This window comes from Equus caballus, chromosome 22 (genome assembly GCF_041296265.1).
Source record: "Equus caballus isolate H_3958 breed thoroughbred chromosome 22, TB-T2T, whole genome shotgun sequence".
NCBI classification, from domain to species: Eukaryota; Metazoa; Chordata; class Mammalia; order Perissodactyla; family Equidae; genus Equus; species Equus caballus.
In genome coordinates, this window is record NC_091705.1 from 34,587,042 (window position 1) to 34,608,755 (window position 21,714).

Sequence of the window (21,714 nt, forward strand, 5' to 3'; positions counted from 1 at the left end):
CTTTTCCACTAGCTATTCTGTGTTCTCTTTGCCTTCAGCCAGGACCCCACGGTTGGGATATTTTACCTGTTGCAATGACTCAGACTTTGGTGGTCCCTGGGTTGCTGTCGTCTTCCATTAATCCTTTACTGTTGGACATGGACGCACTATGGGGCACCCAGAGCTCCCATACTTCCATGCCATCACTGTAGCAGCAACTCAATTTGCCCTTGGTGATCAGGACCAATGACCCCAGCCAGCAGAATAACCTATTTCTGTGCCCGTAGTTTCAATGTTATGAGGAGCTCAGAATGGCTGAGCGGCAATCTCAGCCTCTAAGTCAATTGACGTATTCCTCAGTAGAAGCATTCCTCCCCTGGGAACTATAAGCTCTAAGCCATCAAATTCCAAAGTTCCAGGGATGGAAAGCAACATTTTTGTGAATGGGTTATTTTGCGCAATAGTGAGAGAAGTCACTTCCATTTCTACCTCAGCGTTGCTAGATCCACGTTTTCTGGGTGTGGGAGAAACAGCACTGTGTGTGGTTGGTACAAAGTATATACTGTATCCTGTAGGACAGCGCCCCGACATGGCAGTGTCTCCCAGCTGCTGCTATAATAGAGTCTTCAATAGGCCATTTCAATGTTCCTTAAGTCCAGCTGCTTCTAGATAATAGAGTACATAGTAAAACCAGAAAATTCCATAGGTATAATCACATTGCTGTCTTTTTTTTGCTCTAATATCAATTCGTCGGTCAGAAGCATGTTGTATGGAATACCAATACTGGAACCAAGGTATTCACGGATGTAGTGGTCAAAGGAGGCAAATCCATATACAGAATACACACAGTGCTGCTCCTTCCATGATGGACGAGGTCAATGTAATCAGCCTGCCACTAGGTGGCTAGTCCTACGGGGAATGGTGCCATATCAGGAATTCTGTGCAAGTTGGTAGTATTAGCTAAATCAGTCTTGCAGTCCATGTTGTTGTGTTCACTTATAACTTCTAGCTCGATTACCAGGGCCATTTTGTATGTGAGCCTATTAAAAACATACTAGAGTGGCTATAGAAAGGAAATGACCTACATCCACAGAACCAGTCATCTTGTCCATCCATTTGTTGTCTCCTCTGTAGCGAGTACTTTTTGGAGGAATATCCGCATGGAACACAAATATCCTCTCCTTCTGTGCCCTTTGTTAGAGGTCAATCCACATGCTTTCTCCCACAACCTCCTTGTTACCAGCCTTCCAGTCTTGTTCTTTCCATGTTCCTGATCAGCCGGCCACTATCCATCCCATGAATATGTGACCATCCACATTTCTGGACTTCCATCTCCACCTAGATAAAGTGGACAAACACATGTACTGCTTGAAGTCCTGGCCGCTGAAAGGATTCCCCTTCTCCAGCGTCTTTCAGGCATTCCTGCAGTGCTGCAACCCTCCATTTCCAGTTAGCACCAGGCCTGAGTTTTTTCTTCTACCAATTGATCATAGGGAACTTGCCACGAGGCCTTAGGTGTTAATTGAGGGAGAGGTGGCGTGACAATGTGGCAGGAATAGGTGACACAGTCTGAGCTGTTTCGCTTTCACCTGATGATAGAATGGTGTCGTGCATGCCTAGCTTTATGGCTTGATGGATCAGAATGACACCCCACTCATGCTGGGCGGCTCAGGTTGCACAGTCACGTGGTGCCTCGTGGTCAGATGTACTGTCTCTACCAGGGCCCAGCAGCAAGCCAGACACCATTGCTCAATGGGACAATTGTTATTTACAGAAGAGGACATGACTTTGTTCCAAATCCTGGGGGTGGGCACTGAGATTTTCCGGAGGCTTCCTGAAGGCTCCACACCAGCACACTTATCTCACAGACAACTTGAACACCTTTGGATTTGCTGGGCCATAAGGATCAACCGGCAGAGTATGTTGCACTGCAGCCCGAATCTGCTTTGGGACCCATTCAAAACTGGCATTCTTCTGGGCTACTCAGTAAACGGTTTGGAGCAGCACACAAATGGGCGTAATGTTGCCTCACAAATCCAAAGAGCGCCACCACTTGTCGTGCTGTTTTCTTGTGGTGGGTACAGCAACTTGTCTTTGACCTGGAGGGGATAGCCTGACATCTCCTAACCCCTGGGACTCCAGAAACTTCCCCAAGGTGCCAGGCCTCTGAATGTTCATGGGGTTTATATACCACCCTCTGGCATGCCTGGGTCTTATGAAAGCATCCGGTGTGCTTGCTACTTCCTGCTCCCCGGGTACAGCAGGACGCATCAATGTAGTGGATCAGTGTCTTGTTATGGGGACATCAGGATAATCAAGGTCTCTACAGACTAGGTTATGACAGAGAACAGAAAAGCTGACACAGCCCCACAGTAAGAAAGCAAAGATGCCCAGCTGCCCTGCCAAGTAAAGGCAAACGGCTTTTGGTGGTCCTTACCAACTGATACAGAGAATAACATTTTCCAGACCAAGAGCTGAATACAAAGTGCCAGAAACTGGGTTGATTTGCTTGAATGAAGAAACCACATCGGATAAAACTGCAGTTTGAGTCACCACCTGATGGAGTTCACAACAGAACCTAATCCTTCTCCCAGACCCATCCATACAGTATGGTAACTATTGTGTTGGGGGGGAAGTCCCGGAAGCTTTCTGTGACCTAGAGAAGAGCCCTTCTCCCCAAATAGGGAGATAAGAATGTTGGGATGGACTCAATGATGTATGCTCTGCCCATTCTCACCTACTTTAACCTCCACCACAGCAGAACCCAAAGGGAAGCAGGATGAGAAATGTACGTTGCAGGCTTCCCATCCCTGCGATACAGAGGTGCACGTGGAAGGGTAAGGGTGGAGCTAGAGGTAACAGACATTGCCTAGTACACTAACCTGAACGTCAGGTCCCTCACCTCAAATACAGGGTTAAAAATTCACACCCTCCTTACCTCAAAGACTGCTCTGAGGAACTAACATGATGGTTGTGAATTACCTTGTAAACTGTTAATTGCTGTACATTTATGATAGATTATTACTGTTATGGTTATTGATACAGATGCATGGGTCATTAATTTCATTCTTGTAGTGGATCCTGTGGTGTGCCACCTATATGTCCCCTTCCAGGGCCGAGGCAGTGGTGTTCCCCCAGCTGCTGGGAGTTGGCGGTTGACAGCTCACAGCTGAGTCCCTCTCAGGGCACTGCCTCAAGAAGGGAGCTGCTGCAGTCAAGGTTATTCCACCTCCCCGAGGGCAGCTTGCATCCACGACTGGTAGATATGGGGAAAGAAAGGTCTGCCCCCGGCCTCATTTTCGGACATCTCTGAAGGGGCATCCCAGCTCCAGAGCTCCCCACAGGATCAGCTGAGGTTCCGTAGCAGCTGCACCACAGTTCAGGATGCCCCTGCCCATCCTGCTTCTCTCACTCCCTTACAGGGGCGGCTCCCAAGAGCATGCCCCCGTCAGCCTCCTGCGTGCAAGTCGCATCTCAGAGTCTGCTTCTGAGGAAGCCAACCCAAGGCAATGACTGCAGCACTTGGAGCACCCTCACATCCACTCGACTCTTGAGGCTACCCTAAGATGTAGAAGGGGCAGCCAGTGTAACATACTCCTGGTTCGGAGGAAGAAATTGAGGCTCAGAGAGGCTAAGTAACTTGCCCAAGGTTGCCCATGAAGTCAGGGCAGTTTTGACCATTTCACCCCTGGAGAGAAGGGAGAGATGACTGATGGCTGTTTGGGGGACCCAAGGCTCTGAGCTGGGAGGATGCCACATCGACTTCTTCTATCTGCTGGGGAAGGAGCTCTGGATCCCTAGCAGGAGGACTGGAAGGAGGAGGATGTGTTCACAAACGCTCCGACGCTAGAGCTGAAGGTTAGTGTCCGCCATGTTCCCCCATATGTTGAAATCCTAACTCCCAAGGGTCATGAGGGTGAAGCCCTCATGAATGGGATTCATGCCTTTATAAAAGAGCTCCCGCCCCCCTTCCACCACGTGGGAATACAGTGAGAAGACGGCCGTCTATGAACTAGGAAGCGGGCTCTCACCAGACACCCAATCTGCCAGCGCCCTGATCTTGGACTTCCCAGCCTCCAGACGGTGAGAGAGAAATGTTTGCTGTGGAAGCCACCCAATCTCTGGTATTTTTTGTTACAGCAGCCGGAACGAACGAGATGCTCCTGAAACACCTACCATGGGCCAGAATCATTAAATAGGACTCAGTCCCCGCCCCCAGGGAGCCTCCAGCCTTGGGGGCTGTAGTAATGAGCAATGTTGCTTGAAGATAAGGGGACCTCAGGGAGCAGGATGGGAAGCAACCTTGGCTGGAGTGATAAGCGAAGGCTTGACCTGGGTTATTGGGGCTGGGGGTGGGGCCGACTGACCAGCAGGAAGAGGGGAGGTCTGTTGGTCCTGCCAAGACTCAGCGACGAGCACCCAGAGCAAAGACAGAGAAGCCCCACCTCGGCTTGGAGACAGGGAGGGTCTTTGGTTGTTAGAAGAGCTGGTAACTCTCCTTAGAACCTGCAGAAAGACTGTTGCCTAAGTGAGCTGTGTCTCTGCCAAGTGCCTAACACACTGCAGCTTTTCCAAGGGCATCTGCACGGAGAGAGCAAGGAAGTCAGGCCCGGAGAAATGGGAATACAGGAGATGGAGTACCGGGGGTGGGGAGTGCGGAATCCTTCGGGTGAGCGCGGAGCTGTTTTAACAAGAAGGAAAAGACATCAGGGACTTAAGAGAGTAAAAGCTCAGCTTTCTCCCATCACTGGGTGAGTGGTGGAGTGGCCGGGAGTCTGCTCCCCGCCTTCATTCGGGGCCCCAGGTTCCCTCCACGCTGTCGCTCCACCTTCCTCTAGGGCGTTATCTCCACCTGCATGGTCATGCGACACCCAGGTTTTATGTGATAGGAAGGAAAGGGAGGACAGAAGAGCACAAGTCCAACCTTTCAAGGCCTAGCCTTGCAAAAGAGTCACGTCACTTCTTCTCACTTCTCAGGGGTAAGAATTTAATCACAGGGCCTCCCCCAGCTGCACAGGAGGCTGGAAAGGTGGTCCCTGGTTGGGTAGCCCGTTGCTGAGGAGGAAGAGAACACATCGTGGTGGCCAGCCAGCAGCCTTTGTCATAAGGAGTAACTGTGAATGAGAATGACTCAGAAAGTCCAGGTTGCAGGACAGCATGAAGCCCTACCTGCCTGTTCCACACATGGGGAAACCGAGGCCCTGCATGGGCTGGTGTCTGGTTTGGTCAGGATCCCACTGTGGGTGAGCCAAAAGTCCTTTCGCTGGTCCCATTCTGTCTCTCGGAATGTCGCGGAGAGAACAGCGTGGAGGACAAGTAAAGTGTGCAAACACTTACTCAGAATCCTTCAGTTGCCGAGCCTTCTACGAGGTGCCTTCCAGGGAGCCAGGGATGAAGAGGACGTGGGGCATCAGAGTTCAGTCCAGTGAGGAAGACGGACACCGCCACCAGCAGGACTGTGGTAACGGGCACCCCCAAGTTTACACTGTTAAGAAGGGTCCCTTGACCACTCACAGAGAGGTCCCTGTCGGGGAGGACGGTAAGGGCTGTCCTCACCTTCTTCAGCTCATCGGCTCCTCACCGCCAAAGTCACAGAATCGATCGCCCACGTCACTCCAACATATCTCCAAAGACCTGTGTGGTCCTTCTCTAGCAACCTGGGCCCACACTGCCTAAAGGCCTCGGTGTTCTCATCTCTAAAATGGAGCTGATAATAGCTCCCATCCATTGAGTACTAACTATGCAGTAGGAAATTTACATAAATTAGGTCTAACTCTGCAAAGCAGAGATTTCTGTTTCACTGATGAGGAAACAGAGGCTCAGAGAGTTAAGTAGACAAAGTACAAGCGTCATTGGATTCCCTACTAGGATCATACGTCACAGCCCTTGCCATGCAGTTTGGTAGCGCCTCCCACTGGGGTGGAGTTTATTCCTGCCCCATCAGTGCGGCTTATCCACGTGACCTGCTCCGGCAGGTGGAATGCTGGTGGAAGGATGTGATGCGTGTACAGGCTTTAAATGTGCTGTGTGGTTTGGCTGAGGCTTGGGTGCCCGTGATCATCATAAGAAGAGCACACCCCAGGGAATTGCCGCCCATTTAGTCTGAACCCTAGACCGAAAGTGGAACAGCCCTGAACCCAGCTTGTCGGCCGGAGCCAAGCCCAGCTGACCCACTGCCTGGAGCAGAGCTCACCGTATCACCAGAGGTGCCGTTGACCTGTGAGCATTTGCTGTCGTAAGCCATCAAGTTTAAGGGTGGTTGTTACAAAGCACTATTACAGCAATAGCTGCCTAACACAGTGGCAGAGCTGGGATAGGAAGCCAAATGCGTTAGAAGCCAAAGCCCCTCCTGTTTTCTCCAAGCCTAGGTTGTTGGGGACCACAGGTGAGAAGACTTGGTAAAAATGGCAAGCACCAGATTTAAAAATTCAGAACAAATGCTGGCTGGTATCAATTTTATTGTGTTGCACTTTTTTATTATATTGATGACACCAAGTCATTCCAGGGTTATTGGGGACATGTAGGAGTTACAGTGCCCAGGCCTCTGAGAGAAACATTCATCAGGCAAAATCAATCTCTTCAATAATAAGCTGCCTTCATAGGTGCCCAACATTATAAAGCTTATAAATTATATTCCCATCCATGACTTCATTAAGCCAGTCAAATCAGTGAGGTAGAAAGAATTATCCCCATTTCATCGATGAGTAACAAGCCCAGAGAGGCAAAATGACTTGCCTAAGATCACACAGTTGAGGAGTTGATAGGCAGGATTTGAATAGTCTGCTTGCTCTAGTTCAAAGCCGCTAATAACTCCAGATGAGAGTCAGTTTATGCCCCCACCCCCTCACCCCTGCATCACTCCGCAGCAGCACATGAGAGCGTGGGTATCCAGCAGAGGCAACCTGCACGGGAAATACAAATAGAAGGCAAGAAGGGATGAAAGGAGTGGAGTTGGGACATGGGTGACAACAGCTTGTCTGGACAGGACCCTAATAACTTTGCTCCAGAGATTCAGAGGCTGATTAGGGGTGGCTCCCAGGCTCCTCCGCCCACTCACCTCCCAGGACTCAGTCACCTCCAGCCACCTCCAGCAGCCACACCCTGGCAGAGAAGACAGGGGAAGCAGCAGGGCTCTGCGAGAGGGCTCCCAGCCCAGTCCCCAAACACAAGCAGCCTGGAAACCAGGTCAGCAGCCCTGAGCTCGCCTGTCAGTGGACAGCATCTCAAACAGCAGGATCTACTTAACCTTGGCCCAAAGGACCCCAGAGACACATGGATGTCCTTTCCTCTCAGCTCTCCTGGAAAACGCCTCCCTCGCGTTTGCTCATCCCCTGGTTCACCCTGAGCCCAGACTGTGCTCCCAGACTCCACTCCCACACTAGGTCACTGCACACGGCCGCGGCCTTCCACATCCACTGACTGCGCATTTTAACCACCTCTGAGTCGATCAAATCGAAACACCAACACGTATGGGGGTTCTTTTTCCTGATTTTAAAGTAAGTTATGGGGGCTGGCCTGGTGGTGCAATGGTTAAGTTCGCACATTCCACTTCTCGGCGGCCCGGGGTTCGCTGGTTCGGATCCCAGGTGCGGACATGGACCGCTCGTCACGCCATGCTGTGGCAGGCGTCCCATATATACAGCAGAGGAAGATAGGCGTGGATGTTAGCTCAGAGCCAGTCTTCCTCAGCAAAAAGAGGAGGATTGGTAGCAGATGTTAGCTCAGGGCTAATCTTCCTCAAAAAAAATAAATAAAAAATAAAATAAGTTATGGTAAAGATGGCACGTTAGGGACTTACTGTGTACTTGAAAGACATTTATATAGCACCTCACATATCCGAGGTCCTGTTCCAAGCACTTCACAAGGATCAATTCATTTAATCCTCACAACAAGTCTAGGAGGTATTTATATTATCCCCATTTTACCGATGAGGAAACTGAGCCGAGAGGCTATGGAACTTGTTCAAGGTCACACACCAGCGAGTACAGCAGAGCCAGAACTAGAAGCAGGCCGTCTGACTGAGCCCATGTTAACCTCCCCACTTTGCTTTTCTAAGTGCTTTCTGTCACTCGTCTCTGCCCGAGCTGTGACAGTGGCAGGCTAGGCTGGGGGACACTCTGCTCTTGCCGCCCAGCGCAGTGTGGGGTTGCTCATTTCATTGTCTGTGCCCAGCTAGACTGTAAACGGCTGAGAGCAGGACCGTGTCTCTCCAAATTAACACTGCCCTGCACTGTGCCTGGTCGCCGGTGCCCTCAACCACCGGGGCAGCAAACACTGAAGCAGGTGAGCCCCATCGTCGCCATCTCACGCCAGAAGCAGAGACTCAGGGAGACCGACCGGATCGAGGGCACACCGTCAGTCACAGCACAAACCCACGTCTTTCTGTCTCCAGATTGCTGCTAAACAGAACATCATTTATTCTTTGTAGCGACTGCATTTTATTCCTAATATAGAGTTACCATAATCTATCTGACTGGCATTTGAGTTCTTGGCAATTTTTCACTACTGCAGAGAGCTGCAATGACATCTTCGTACACTCTGTCCACTTCTACAAGCATTTCCATAACCCAGGTCCCCAGACTGAGACTGTGGGGTCCACACAGTTTAAGTTTGGCTACTACCACATTACCATCTAAACAGGGAGCACCAATTTACTGGCCCCCTCCTCCCAAGGTACGAGAGGACCCGTTTTCTGCACTGTGTTCAACTTTAAAACTCGCCAGAGACTGTGTTAGGGGTTTCTGGAACAATATCTGAAGGTTTCTTGTAACCGCACAGGGTTTCTTGTGACAGAACCTACCTTCTCCTCAATGGCTACCGAAAACGTTTTGAGAGCCAGCCCTGATGGCCTAGTGGTTATAGTTCAGGGCTCACCACTTCAGCAGCCCAGGTTCACTTCCCAGTCGTGGAGCCACACCACCCGTCTGTCAGTAGCCATGCTGTGGCTGCAGCTCACACAGAAGCAGAAGGACCTACATCTAGGATATACAGCCGTATACTGGGGCTTTAGGGAGGAAAAGAAGTTTTGATTTTGGAGACTTTTTAAAGGCTTCTGCAGTCCATCCCTCTGGGAACAAGGTTCTGCTCCCCATGTCCAGCGAGTCCACAGGAACCCAGGCAGTCAGGTCTGAACTACACCGGGCTGTCAATGCAGAGAAAAGGGGGAAGGGTGGTAAAGTGCACCCCCAGGTCAGTTTCTCCATCACTCACTGGGAAACCAGCTGCCACCTCAGCTCCAAGTATGAGTTTCTTTCCAGGTTGTTTCCTAAAATAAAAATGACAACCAGCTTGGGAGGAACTTTTCATCAAGCAGAACAGAGAAACAGAATAGGCTAGACGATTTGGTAAAATTATCCAGTCCACTCCCACCATTTATCAGATAAGGAAATGGAGACCCAGAGATGTTGAGTGACTAATTCAAGGTCACACAGAAAAGCAGGAAAAGCAGTGGCAGAACGGTATGCCAACCTCTAGCTGAGTGCTCTTTATATTACAGCAGGGTGAGCCCATGATCTCCATCGACAGTCCCTCTTTAAGTCTGCCTTTCTTCAATCTCCGTTGCTCTTGAAAACGATGCGAAAGTTAGGTTTCTTAAGAAGGGATATATGAACAAAAATCATGGGAACATATCTATGTGCCTTTGCGCATGCTGTTCTCGCTTCCTTGGATTCCCTTCTCTGCCTACCTGTTTGAACTCCTCCTCATCCTTCAAAACCCAAAAGAATTGCTTTGTTCAGTAAAAACACTCCCCAAGACCCCAGGGCAGCTGGTGCTTGCCTCCTCCCTGTTCTCAGGCCCTCATCTTGCCCTGGGTGCTCAGAACACTTTACAGTGACACTGGTCCTATGGGTCTTCTCCACAAGACTGAAAATTCCTTGAACACATAGATGCATCAAATTCACCTCTGCAACCCCAGCACACACCTTAAACCCTGAAGGGATGGACTCTGGACCATAAACTCCACGAGGGAGGGAGTTTACCAGCCTAGCCCGGCTGCTGGCTCACAGCATGAACTCCAGAAGGGCTTGTTGCTGCTGGAGGAATCTGTACAGGGAAGCCTTGCAGAATGAGGAGATCCTAATCCTGGGCCACGGAGCTTTCGACACACACTCCCTGGAGGTGCCAAGCAGGTCAGGCTGACAAATGAGTGGGCATTAACAGCACAAAAGAGCCTCATGTGTGTACAGGCCTCCGGGGCTACATGGCACTTTCAAAGACGACCTTGCCGGAGTGAACTCTGTAAGTGCTCTTCAGCGTTATTTCCGTGGGCTTACCCCTTCTCCTTCTGCCAAGAAAACTGCTCCCGAATCTGGCTGATCCAGACCTCAGGACTCTAAGACGTGGGTATGGAGGGAAGAGTAAAGCAAGCTAAGAAATGTATGACTGAACACATGTTTAGTTTACAGGATTTAGGAGAAAAAATCAGAGTAACTACAGCTATGAAACAGCCTCTATATAACGAGTAGCTCAAGACAGAATTACCCTACTTTCATAAACTGGGCTGAGCTTTACTGGTTCCGGACTTTCTTAAGGGTTTTAGAAAGGAACACACGAAATGCCGGAATGTGGGATTTCATTATCTCCAGTTTACTTAATTTGCTTGTTTACATACGATCTGTGTGCACATAACAGTGGCAAGAGCCATTCTCTAAACACAATCTGGTACTCAGACGATGACAGATGCACGTGGAAAACGAGGCGTCAGTGAATGAACCTCTCAACGTGGAGAGGGAAACAAGCACAGCAGTATTCTGTGGTCACGGAAGCCCTCAAAAGCCTCTTGTTCAGCACCTGGGACAACAGACACTCTTCAAAACACAAAACAAGCCTATTTCACAGGGAGACCCAGACCCCAAACGGCACTCAAAAGAAGGTGTTAGTTTCCCTGCCTTCTCCAGAGGAGTCAAAAATTTCTAAAGGCTTAGTTGAGAAAAATGGGCGGGGGATTATGGCCTGCTAAGCACATGTGCTGGGCACTTCACATGCATAGTTTCCCTCAATCCTAACAGGATCACCTCCGTTTTACAGAGGGGGAAAATGAAGCTTGCCCAGGGTCAGACAGCTCTCAGTCGTGAGGCCATGACTTGAGCCCACATCTCACGGGAGCCTAAGCCCAAACTCTTTGAGCTGCGCCATGCTGTCCCAAGCAGGGAGAGAGTGCACGCTCCCAAGAAAGAGGCAAGGGGGCCAGGACGGAACCGGCAATGGTGGAAGACAGTCAACACGCAAGGCTCACTACCCGACACTCCACAGAGTTCCTTCACCGCTGAGCCTGACTCAGACCTGCAGGAGAGAGACGTCTGGAGACTTAAGTGTGACGAATGAACTTCTGAAGCCACCCTGTGCCTGTTGCCTTTTGGTGCTGAACCTGAAGCTTAGGAGAGATGTCAATCCCTTCAACAAGCCCCACCACCTACCCCAGCCCCACTGCCACCCCCAGTTTAGGGATGTAAACTCCAGAGGGGACAAAAGTCCCCATGGGGCCTGTCCCATCTTGCCAGTGCTCCCAAAGCACCATGGCGACACCTCTGCACTCTCACCGCAGGTGTTTCTGCACTTTGGGTACCACATATCACATCTCACGTTTTGATCAATACAAGTCAACCCACAGCCTGACAGGATACGAACTACATATTTTAAATACATCTTTACATGAAATACAATTTACCCTGAAGATTTTCCGACCCCAAGCTCCTAACAGCCTAAGCTTGAGTTAAGCCAGTCAAGTGTAGTGCTTATCAGCTAATGCTATTATCAGGCTTGACTGGGGGGAGGGACATCAAAGAAGTTTCCAGGATGATTATCCAAAATGCAAGGGGCTTGGTTTGAAAGGCTTACTGAGACAGCTGGGAGAGGGGAGGGGTATCTTAACAGGGAGCATGTAACCACGCCTTTGTGGTGGGAGGTGACAGGATTTCTAACCCTTCCCAGCACACTCACAGTGAAGGCCACAGAAGGACAAGGATGGAAACTGAGAAGAGCTGCAAGAGAAACAAAAGGTCGATTTCAAGGTCAGTTGAAGAGGCCCAGGTCTGGTTTGGTTTTCTTGGTGGTAGAGAGTGAAGCCAAAGTCATGCCACCATTTAATAAGGACATTTTTGCAAACAGCTTGGCTTCTTGCCATCAGAGGCAATGGAAGATATTTTCCTTCACTTCTGACTTAACCACAATCTTGTGCAAAAGGTAAAAATGCCTTGGGCCACGGCAGACTGATCAGTGTCCTTGTCGTATGACTCTGAGGCACTGTTGAGTCTATGCCACCAATGTATGGTGAGGAAAGTTTCAGTGCAAATAGACATTTTGCAAAATTACTCTCACTCAGCTTAAGATTCATCAAGTTATTATTAAAATGTCCGCTTTCCAGCTTTACTCTTAACAGAGAAAACAGCCCCATGAGGTGGAATTGAATACTATAAGCCAAGACATTGGTTTATAAAAAGTAAATTAGTGTTCTAAAAAAAACTCAAAGCACTCTATACACGTACCAAAGTGCAGCCCTGAAGTTGGGAGTTATTTTCAGTTTTGTTGACAAAGAACAAATGCCATAGTTGTTATTAAAAACCATAAAGCATTCACTAAGAAAAAAGGTAACCTTATTGCTCCAAAAATCAACACAGAATAGACAACACGGATAGAAAATTATCAATGTTCCTTAGATAAAAATCATCCAGTACTGAGAGGCAGAGACACTCCAGGTTAACAGTTTTGGGAGCTAATCACGAGCCAGCTGGAATATTTAACATTCCACGGATGAAACAAACACTACAACCAGAGAGTGTCTTTCAGGTGGCTGGCTGTTTTATAGAGAACCCTGCTGGAAATAAATGCTTATGAAAAATTGACCAGAGAGAAATACTGGTAAATAACAGCATAAACAGCCGTTAAACAGAAGACATCTAGGAGTCAGGGAGAATGATGGCAGCAGAGGAGTCCTGAGGCCCTGGCCTCCCCTCCGGCCACACAACAGAGGCCTTCCTGACTCTGTCCTCTCGCTGAGCTTCAGCTCTGCGCTCCAGGGACAAAAGGGACGGTCTAGATTAAGGTCAAGTCTTGCCAGGGATGCAAAGTGCCTGCTTGGAAATGGTGGTGCTTGTGACACAGGGTCACGTCGCCAAGAAGTCTGGAGACTGAACTCCCTCCTCGGACTCCACCGTCACCCCCTAAAACTGCCTGACGAGCTTCCTCTCTGAAGTAGGACCAATAATTTAGTCAAATAACTAAGAAAAATAAATGAGAATAGATTAGTCACTGACCTGCTATCACCCCTTTTGTTTCTCTTTTATTCCTTGTAACTGTCTCGCTTCAAATTCAAACTACAGCTCTGGGGAGGAAGTCCTGGGGAAAAGGATTTCAGATACCAAAACCCGTATGTCCCGTACCAGCCCAGCAAACCAAACAGGGTGCCAAACACTTTCTGGGACAAGTTGTGGAAATAAACGGCCGTGCACAGAAACATCCACACCCAAATGAGAGTCAGGAAGCCCAGGGCGACCACCAGGGCGGTGATGGCGGCGTGGAGGCAGTGGCTTCGGTCCGTCTTCACTTCGTGCAGCACCGCCATCTCCTCCACAATCATGAGGGCACAGAAGGTCAGCAGGAAGGAGTGGCCTGAGATGTCGAAGCCATCCCAAAAGCCCCCCTCGCCGTGGCACTGCTGCTTACTCTGGTGCTCGTTTCTGACGCCCTCCAGGGCCGGCGACTGGAAGCAGCTGCCCGTGTAGTGTTCAATGTTGGAGAAGAGGGTTGTGCACACATACCAGATGGCCGTGCCCACCAGCAGGGTGCTCAGCCGCCGCAGCACCAGGCCAGCCTTGCCCGTCAGGTGGTAGTTGGTGAGGGCAATGAAAGGCAGGAGGAGGCAGAAGGTCCAGGCCCAGGCCACTTTGACAAAATACCTGGCAGAGGAGGAAAGCGGAAGTGAAGACAGGAGACATGGCGGATAGGAAACAATGTCACGGCTCAGGTCTAGACTCGCAAGGGAGGGAAAATGAGAAAAGCGGATAAAAGCTCCAGATAGCAACTTCACTTACTAAGTACTTTAAACGTATCAGCTATTTAATCCTTAAACAACTCTATGAGGTAGGTACTGTTATTATCCCCATTTTACAGAGAAGAAAACTGAGGCACAGAGAAGTATCGTGCCCAAAGTGGAGGACGTAAGTGGCGGCGCTGGGATTCAAATCCAGGGTCTGTGATCTTAAGCACTATGCTATCTGCTCAGGAAAGTAATGATACCCGAGCATCTACCAAATGCCAGGAGCCTTCACTCACCTTCACCTTCCTATAGGACACTCACAGCTACCCTGGGAGGAAGGTCTCATTTGCCCCATTTAATGGATAAAGAAGCTGAGGCTCAGAACAGTTCAATAACTTGCCCAGCGTCACACTTACACAACCACAAGCACAGATGAAACCAGGGCTTGGCCAGCCCCAAAGCCCACGCTTTTCCTACACCACGGCTCTTTCCTCCACGGCAGAAATGATCTTGGAACGGAGCCTGACTTCAAGCTCAGAGACCCAGGTTCAAATCCTCACTCTGACGTGCTACCACCCTTCTCTAGGCCTCAGTTCCCTCAGCTGTTACACAGAGCTGAGGGGACCAAATGACTTTTAAAATCCCTTCCAGAGCCAGCGATTCACTAGTTCCCTTCCAATAATTACCACAGAGGCTTGGAACAAAACGCCAGAATCCACGGCTACCCACAAACAGCAGGGACTTGTCTGCCAGGCTGCCTGGCTCTCACTCACCCAGGCCAGATAAAGCAGCAGCTGCCTTGTCTGCCTCCCTGTGCTCACCAAAGGTGGCTGAGCCGGGGACCTGCCGTGAACACACATGCAACAGACTCGGGGCTACTACCACTCTCATAATCTATTCTTAGCGCAGGCTAAGAAACGAAGGTGGGCCAAGGACAGAGGGATTCTTTCCTGGGTTCCAAAGCATTCCCAGACCCCACTCAAGGGCCTGTCACTGATATCTTCCCTGGGACCACTTATGCAAAGGACTGGCCAGAGCCAGGACCTGTCAGGCATCTGGCGAAGCTGCCTAGGAGAGAAGCCATGGTTTTAAGAAGATAACCAAAGTTGGGCTGACTTTGGGGAGACACCGCTGACACCATAATTTGGCAGAAGAATCTAGGCTCACACCAAGGCAGAAGTTTTATCTTTCAGAGCTTCCCTTTACTATTGCAACAGTGTTTTTATGCAATAAACTTAAAAATTCAGGAGTTAAAAAAAAAAAAAAGGAGTGGGTGGGCGGAGTTAAGGAGATGTCTCAAAGAACCCAGCTGGCATTGCTTTCCTGGGCCACTGCCATGCCTCTGAGGGACTGCGAAGGTCCACGGAGATGCAGGGGAAAGGTCACGGACTGGAGGGTTCCACTCCTCCGGGACTATCTTGCAGCGGGGGTGATATCACAGGTCGGGACAGGGCTCTCAAGGGAGGTGGGGGTCAGAAGGCAGGTCTTTCACAGGTGGAGATGGGATTCTGTCACAAGCTGGGGGGATCGGGCTTAGGGTGGAGGCGCGGGGTATGACACAGGCAGGCAGGAGGGAGGTGGCATCTCCCTCGGGGCAGGGGCCAACTCCTAACTCCAAGGGGAGGTGGGGAGCAGCGACACAGGCTGGGTCATTCCCCCTTCCCACTCACACCCCCCCCACACGCATACACAACCCTGCTCCTCACCCCCTGCCCAGGCGAGCTCAGGCTGTCTGGTTTGGGTGTGCAAACACGAACTGCGAACGACACCAACCATCCCGGGGTCCCTGAGTCGCGACACTCGTGCAGATGCTGATGTCACGACTGGGAGGACCTCCCCTTCCAACCACTCGTCCCTCGGGGCAGCCAGGCGACAGCGGGCCGGCCGCGGCGGGGACGGGAGAGGAGCGGGGCGCACTCACACGTTGAGGACGTTGCGCTTGTTGCTGAGGTAGCTCTCGGGCAGCGGGGACAACTCCTTGAGGACGGAGCCCGCCAGCATGGAGGCCGCCAGCGCCCAGGGCAGGTAGCGCCGCACGGCCGCCCGCACCAGCGCCCCCCGGAGCAACCACGCGCAGCGCTCCAGATGCTCCATGCCGGCCTCGCGGACCTCGTCGGCCACCGTCCGCCTTCCCGGGCCCTCTCGGACACCGTCTGGCCCTTCGCCCGGCCGGCGCCGGCACCTCCTCTCGGGCGCATGCGCGCCGCCCGCGGGCCCCACCCCTGAAGAGCGCGCGCGCACGCCCCGGAGCCCGCGTGCTCCCCCTCCTGGCCGCTCGCGGCCTCTGCAGCGCCCCTGTTTCTCAACTCTCGCCTCCGGCCGCTGGGCGACGCAGCAGCTTCGTGTCTCAGCCACTGTGTCTTCCTCTGATCCGGGGAAAAAGCGCCTGCGGGAGTGTGTGCTTGAGATGGGGAAGAATAAATGTCACACCGTAGGAACAGGAGCCGTGGTACAGCATCTTTTAGTCTCTCCTGGAGACACCTCCTCCAGCTGAGCCTTAGTTTCTCATCTGTAAAATGGGGAGACAAGAGGAGATCAGCCTCCCCCAAGAATTAGTTTAGGAACTCGAGGTTCATTACGGTGGTCCAGGTATAGGGACATGAGAAAATAAATGCATAAAATAATTATTGTAAAATTATTAGATTTATTTTTACTTTAAAAACAACTGTATTGAGTGAAAATGCTGGACGCTGGGGGTTAATGAGATCAGATGAGGGTGTTGAGTCACTCAGTTCATCACAGAGTCAAGCGCTCTCATCCCCTGTCAGGGCTGAGTGTCTAATTCAGTGTTTCCCGGCCTTGAGTCATTTTTTCACCACTGTGTTCCTTTCCTCGGGCTGCCATATCAAATGACCATAAACTCGGTGGCTTAACAGAACTTTATTCTCTGACAGCTCTGGAGGCCAGAAGTCTGAAATTAAGCTGGCAATAGGATTGGTTCCTTCTGGAGGCTCTGAGGGAGAAGCCCAGCTGTGGGTCTCTCCTGGCGTCTGGTGACTGACGGCCATCCTGGCATTCCTTGGCTTGTGGCTGCATCACTCCGGTCTCTCTCTGTTTTCATGTGGCTTCTCCCCTCTGTATCTCTGCGTGTCTTCTCTCCTTCTGTCTCTTACAAGACAGTAGTCATTGGATTTAGGGTCCACTCTAAATCCAGAATAATCTCATCTTGACACCCTTTATTATATCTACAAAGACCCTATTTTCAAATAGTGTCACATTCCCAGGTACCAAAGGTTAAGACTTTGATGTGTCTTTTTGGGGGATGCCATTCAACCCATTACAACCACCTTAACTGCTTTTGCTATGTCCATATACCACCAGCACTATTATTTACTTAACATTTTTCTTTAAACGATACACGTTTAGAACTTAGACACCTACTGAATAGCCTGGCAAGCAAAAACATCCATGGAATCATGGATTCTGCATGCCGGTTATGTTTCTTCTGTTACAAATAAAACGTGTCTATTGAAATATTCATCATCTCCAGCTTCCTGAAATAATCTCACATCCCTAAACCAAGGGTAGCTAACACACTTTGGGAACCACTGGCCTGATTTATGCCTGTAATGACTAATGTTTAAAATCTCTTATGTAGAGAGTCAATAAACTAGCGAGAATAAAAGTATTAATTCCTTAAAACCATCTCAAGATGATCTTCATATCCATAAACTGTGTTGATCCAATTAGAGGTCTTTTGTAGCAAGGCCTTCAAAAAGCTAGGTTTAAAAAACAAAATACAGTGGTGATTATACCAATTTGGCTTTTCCTAATTGGGAATAGAAACTCCATAGCCGGAAAGATGTTATTTGTGAAGGCAGCTTGTAAATAGTATCTGAAACCATCTTTATCTCCTGAAGATTGTCAGGTGCTCAGTTATTAGTTCCGTAGCTGCATCATGTTAAGAACAGGGAGGTGCATGGACATTATTAGCTAAGAGTTTCCCCCGATCAAAATCCAGATGCTGATCCCCCACCTCAGGAAGAGTGGAAAGGGTGCTGGGTGACAGAAACTCTAGACATCACCCAGAGGAACTATCAGAAATGTACCTCCTGAAAGCTGCAGATTTCTATTTCCGTAGGAAGGAAATGGGGTTGTTCCATTTGAGATGCTTCAGCTTCATCCCTGGAGATTTTCAAAGACGGGGTTAAACCCAGGCCTGAAAACTTGAAGTCCCTAGAGAAGTTTTCATCTTTTTTTTTTTTTAATTTCAACCCGTTTTAGGAAATGCACATTTATGTTGTGAGTCCAATGGTGTGCTGGAGCCAGGTTATACAGGCCTGTGAGAGCAGACTGTTAGATTTCCAGACTTTTGCAAACTGATCCTCAAACACAGCCGTTATTAAAAATTATGCTATAGGGGCCGGCTCTGTGGCCGAATGGTTAAGTTTGCACGCTCCGCTGCGGCGGCCCAGGGTTCGGATTCTGGGCGCGGACATGGCACCACTTGTCAGGCCACGTTGAGGCGGCATCCCACATCCCACAACTAGAAGGACCTGCAACTAAGATATACAACTATGTGCTGGGGGGGATTTGGGAAATAAAGCGGAAAAAAAAATTATACTATATAAACTAACAAACTCAAAATAATTACCCCCAAATCATCATTTCCTAATTATTATATTTTATTATTATCTATGCTCTCGGGGTTGCTTACATCCATTGTATCTGTAAAGTATGCTACTGTGAGACTCTTCCCAAACCGTGTTCAGTGATGTCACACTGGTAGCTTGAAGTCAGCCGTGGTGACAGTATTTCCACTCAGGAAATTGGCAAGTGCTACAAATCAGGGCTTTATTTGGTTTGTTGATGATCTAGATTGGGATGCAACTTCGTTTGTCAAAACATGGTTGAACTCAAACTATAGGTTGGCTATGGATAGAAGAGTCCAGCAAAAATCAATGAAAGCATTTGTGAGAATCATTTCACCATACAGAATTTACAATAAAGAGTATCATATATTTTATGTAATTTATAAATTATGTGCTACACATTTTTCACATTCAGAAACATTTGCAACAAACGTATGTACGAATATACTTGTACATTTTCCCATAGAGAGCTAGTTGTTAAACATTTATCAACAAATCACTGGTTGCGATAGAGTAGACACATAAAAATATATCTGTAGCATGCGAATGGATTTATTATCAGTGCTGCGGAGTTGATTCTGACTCCTAGCAACCCTCTGCACAGCAGAGCAGAACCCTGCCCAGACTTTTTGCGCCATCCTCTCACCCTCCGGCTCTGTATCACACAGTGCTCTGCTGCTCTTCATAGGGTTTTCATGGCCATCTTTTTCCAAAGTGGTGGCCAGGTCCTTCTTCCTGGTCTGTCCTACTCTGGAAGCTCTGCTGAGACCTGTCCACCGTGGGTGCCCCTGCTGGTATCCCAAATACTGGTGGCACAGCTTTCAGCATCACAGCCACACACAGCCGCCACAGTATGACAACCAACAGATGGGCAGTGCTGTTCCCTGACCAGGACACGAACCCAGGCTGTGGTGGTGAGAGCACAAAATCTTGACCACTAGACCACAAGGGCTAAATGAATGTGTATATATATGTGTGTGTGTGTATAATGCCAATAGAGACATAGATATAGCTATAAATATAGCTTTATGACCGTTCATGACAGAATTTGCCTCTAGTGTGTGTGAGGCACTCTGATAATTCTCTTCAATTATAAATTCAGCTAAAAAGGCTGGGCACAGCCCACTGGTTAACTGTACAGCTGACTAACGTGGTGGGGTCTGTAGTTTGACGATTTATGGCCCTGGAGGACGAGGCCCTGCCTCCCCACCAGAGGGTGACAGAGGACCACAAGTGTCAGGGCTCTGCCCTCTTGAGATTTCAGCGCTACCACCTCCTTGTTGGTTTTCATGCCTTCATTTACCTGTTCAACAAATACCCATCAGAAGTATATGATCTCTGGCTTCAAGGAACTTAAAATCCAGCGAAGGTGATAATCATTGGTTTACTCAGCCAGCTGACATGCATTAACTCTTTACTATGCACCAAGCATGGGGCCGGATGCTAGGCCCGCCAGTGTTTTGGATAGGTGGGTTTTCTTAAGAACTACAGATTTATCACCCTTGAAAAACACAATTTCCAGGTTTGAGGCAGAATGTTCAAGATGAGGCCGGACCAGCTTGTCAAACCAGAAAGCAAGGAAGCTAAAAGCTATCAAAGACTGCTAAGGTCATTTCAGGAGGACACAGGAGCCAACTGAAAGTCTCCCCCAGGGGCCGGCCCCGTGGCCAAGTGGTTAAATTCGTGCGCTCCACTTCGGCGGCCCAGGGTTTCACCGGTTCGGATCCTGGGCGCGGACATGGCACCGCTCATCAGACCACGCTGAGGCTGCATCCCACATTCCACAACCAGAGGACCTACAGCTAAAATATACAATTATGTACTGGGGCTTTGGGGAGAAGAAGAAGAAGAAAAAAAGAAGAAGAAGAAGATTGGTAATAGCCGTTAGCTCAGGTGCCAAGCTTAAAAATAAATAAATAAATAAATAAATAAAAACCAAAGTCTCCCACAGGCCGAGATGGGACAGTTTGAGCATAAATAAGAATAATAATTGCAATGGATGGATATGGGTTCATAATGGTACTTTAAAAAGTAATGGGCAGGGGCTGGCCCTGTGGCCGAGTGGTTAAGTTCGCACGCTCAGCTGCAGGCGGCCCAGTGTTTCATTGGTTCGAATCCTGGGCGCGGACATGGCACTGCTCATCAAACCACACTGAGGCAGCGTCCCACATGCCACAACTAGAAGGACCCACAACGAAGAATATACAACCATGTACTGGGGGGCTTTGGGGAGAAAACGGAAAAAAAAATAAAATCTTTACAAAAAAAAAAGGTAATGGGCACCATTGGAGGAATAAACTCATTATAAACAAAGGGAAAGAATCAAGCATTTTTCCTGCCTCTCCTATATGAACTGAACCACCAATAACCAAGGAGTAGATGAGTTTCTTGTTAAAGAAAAATCTCAACTAATAAATGAAGAAGGGAGGACAGAGTTAAAATATCATAAGTAATGTGGAAGTAAAAATGTTGGTTTGAAATATTGGTGAGTCACATTCATTAAAGAAAAGACTCACTTTGCAGATATTCATAAAAAGAAAATTTAATAAAGTAAGGGGCTGGCCCGATGGCGCAGCGGTTAAGTGTGCATGTTTTGCTTCTGGCGGCCTGGGGTTCGCTGGTTCAGATCCTGGGTGCGGACATGGCACGCCATGCTATGGTAGGCATCCCACGGATAAAGTAGAGGAAAATGGGCACGGATGTTAGCTCAGCGCCAGTCTTCCTCAGCAAAAAGAGGAGGATTGGCAGCAGTTAGCTCAGAGCTAATCTTCCTAAAAAAATAAATAAATAAATAAAGTAAATATTCAGCAGGATTTCCAATTAAATCTCCAAAAATCCATCTGATAAGGTTTAAAATTTTAAAATCAGGTTATCACAATTTTGACCTTTGCTCAGAATTTTATATTTTAGGTTTCTTAGAGTCAGATTTTACAGAAGCACATGGCTTCATGTTAACTACAGAAATGGAAAACTGTAACCAAAAATATGTCTGCTACAAAAAAGTAACAATTCCTTATTGAATGCTAAATGTACTTTCATAAGCGACCCCATATATATGTGACTTTTGTTGCAGCAGTTTGGAAATTATAGAATTTATCTTGGTCTGAGACTCTCTTGGACAAGTAAGTTTGAGTTTTTTGAAAAATGTAGAAATCACTAAATTCGTGG

The 21,714-nt window shown here is 48.9% G+C and overlaps 1 protein-coding gene across 1 annotated transcript; it reads right to left on the reverse strand.

Moving 5' to 3' along the window:
* Window positions 1–10,545: 10,545 nt before the first annotated feature.
* FITM2 (fat storage inducing transmembrane protein 2) lies at window positions 10,546–16,565 on the reverse strand. The gene is made up of 2 exons (XM_023626611.2): window positions 15,876–16,565; window positions 10,546–13,874 (listed from the first exon to the last, which is right to left on the reverse strand). The coding sequence occupies exons 1-2, from the start codon at window positions 16,046–16,048 to the stop codon at window positions 13,259–13,261; spliced, it is 789 nt and encodes a 262-aa protein (XP_023482379.1). The 5' UTR covers window positions 16,049–16,565; the 3' UTR covers window positions 10,546–13,258.
* Window positions 16,566–21,714: the final 5,149 nt, after the last annotated feature.

Excerpts from the sequence above, each read along its gene's own strand:
- FITM2 (XM_023626611.2), bottom strand. The coding sequence starts at position 16,048 with ATGGAGCATCTGGAGCGCTGCGCGTGGTTGCTCCGGGGGGCGCTGGTG. Across the intron at positions 13,875-15,875 it reads AAGCGCAACGTCCTCAACGT|GTATTTTGTCAAAGTGGCCT; the intron begins GTGAGTGCGCCC and ends CTCCTCTGCCAG.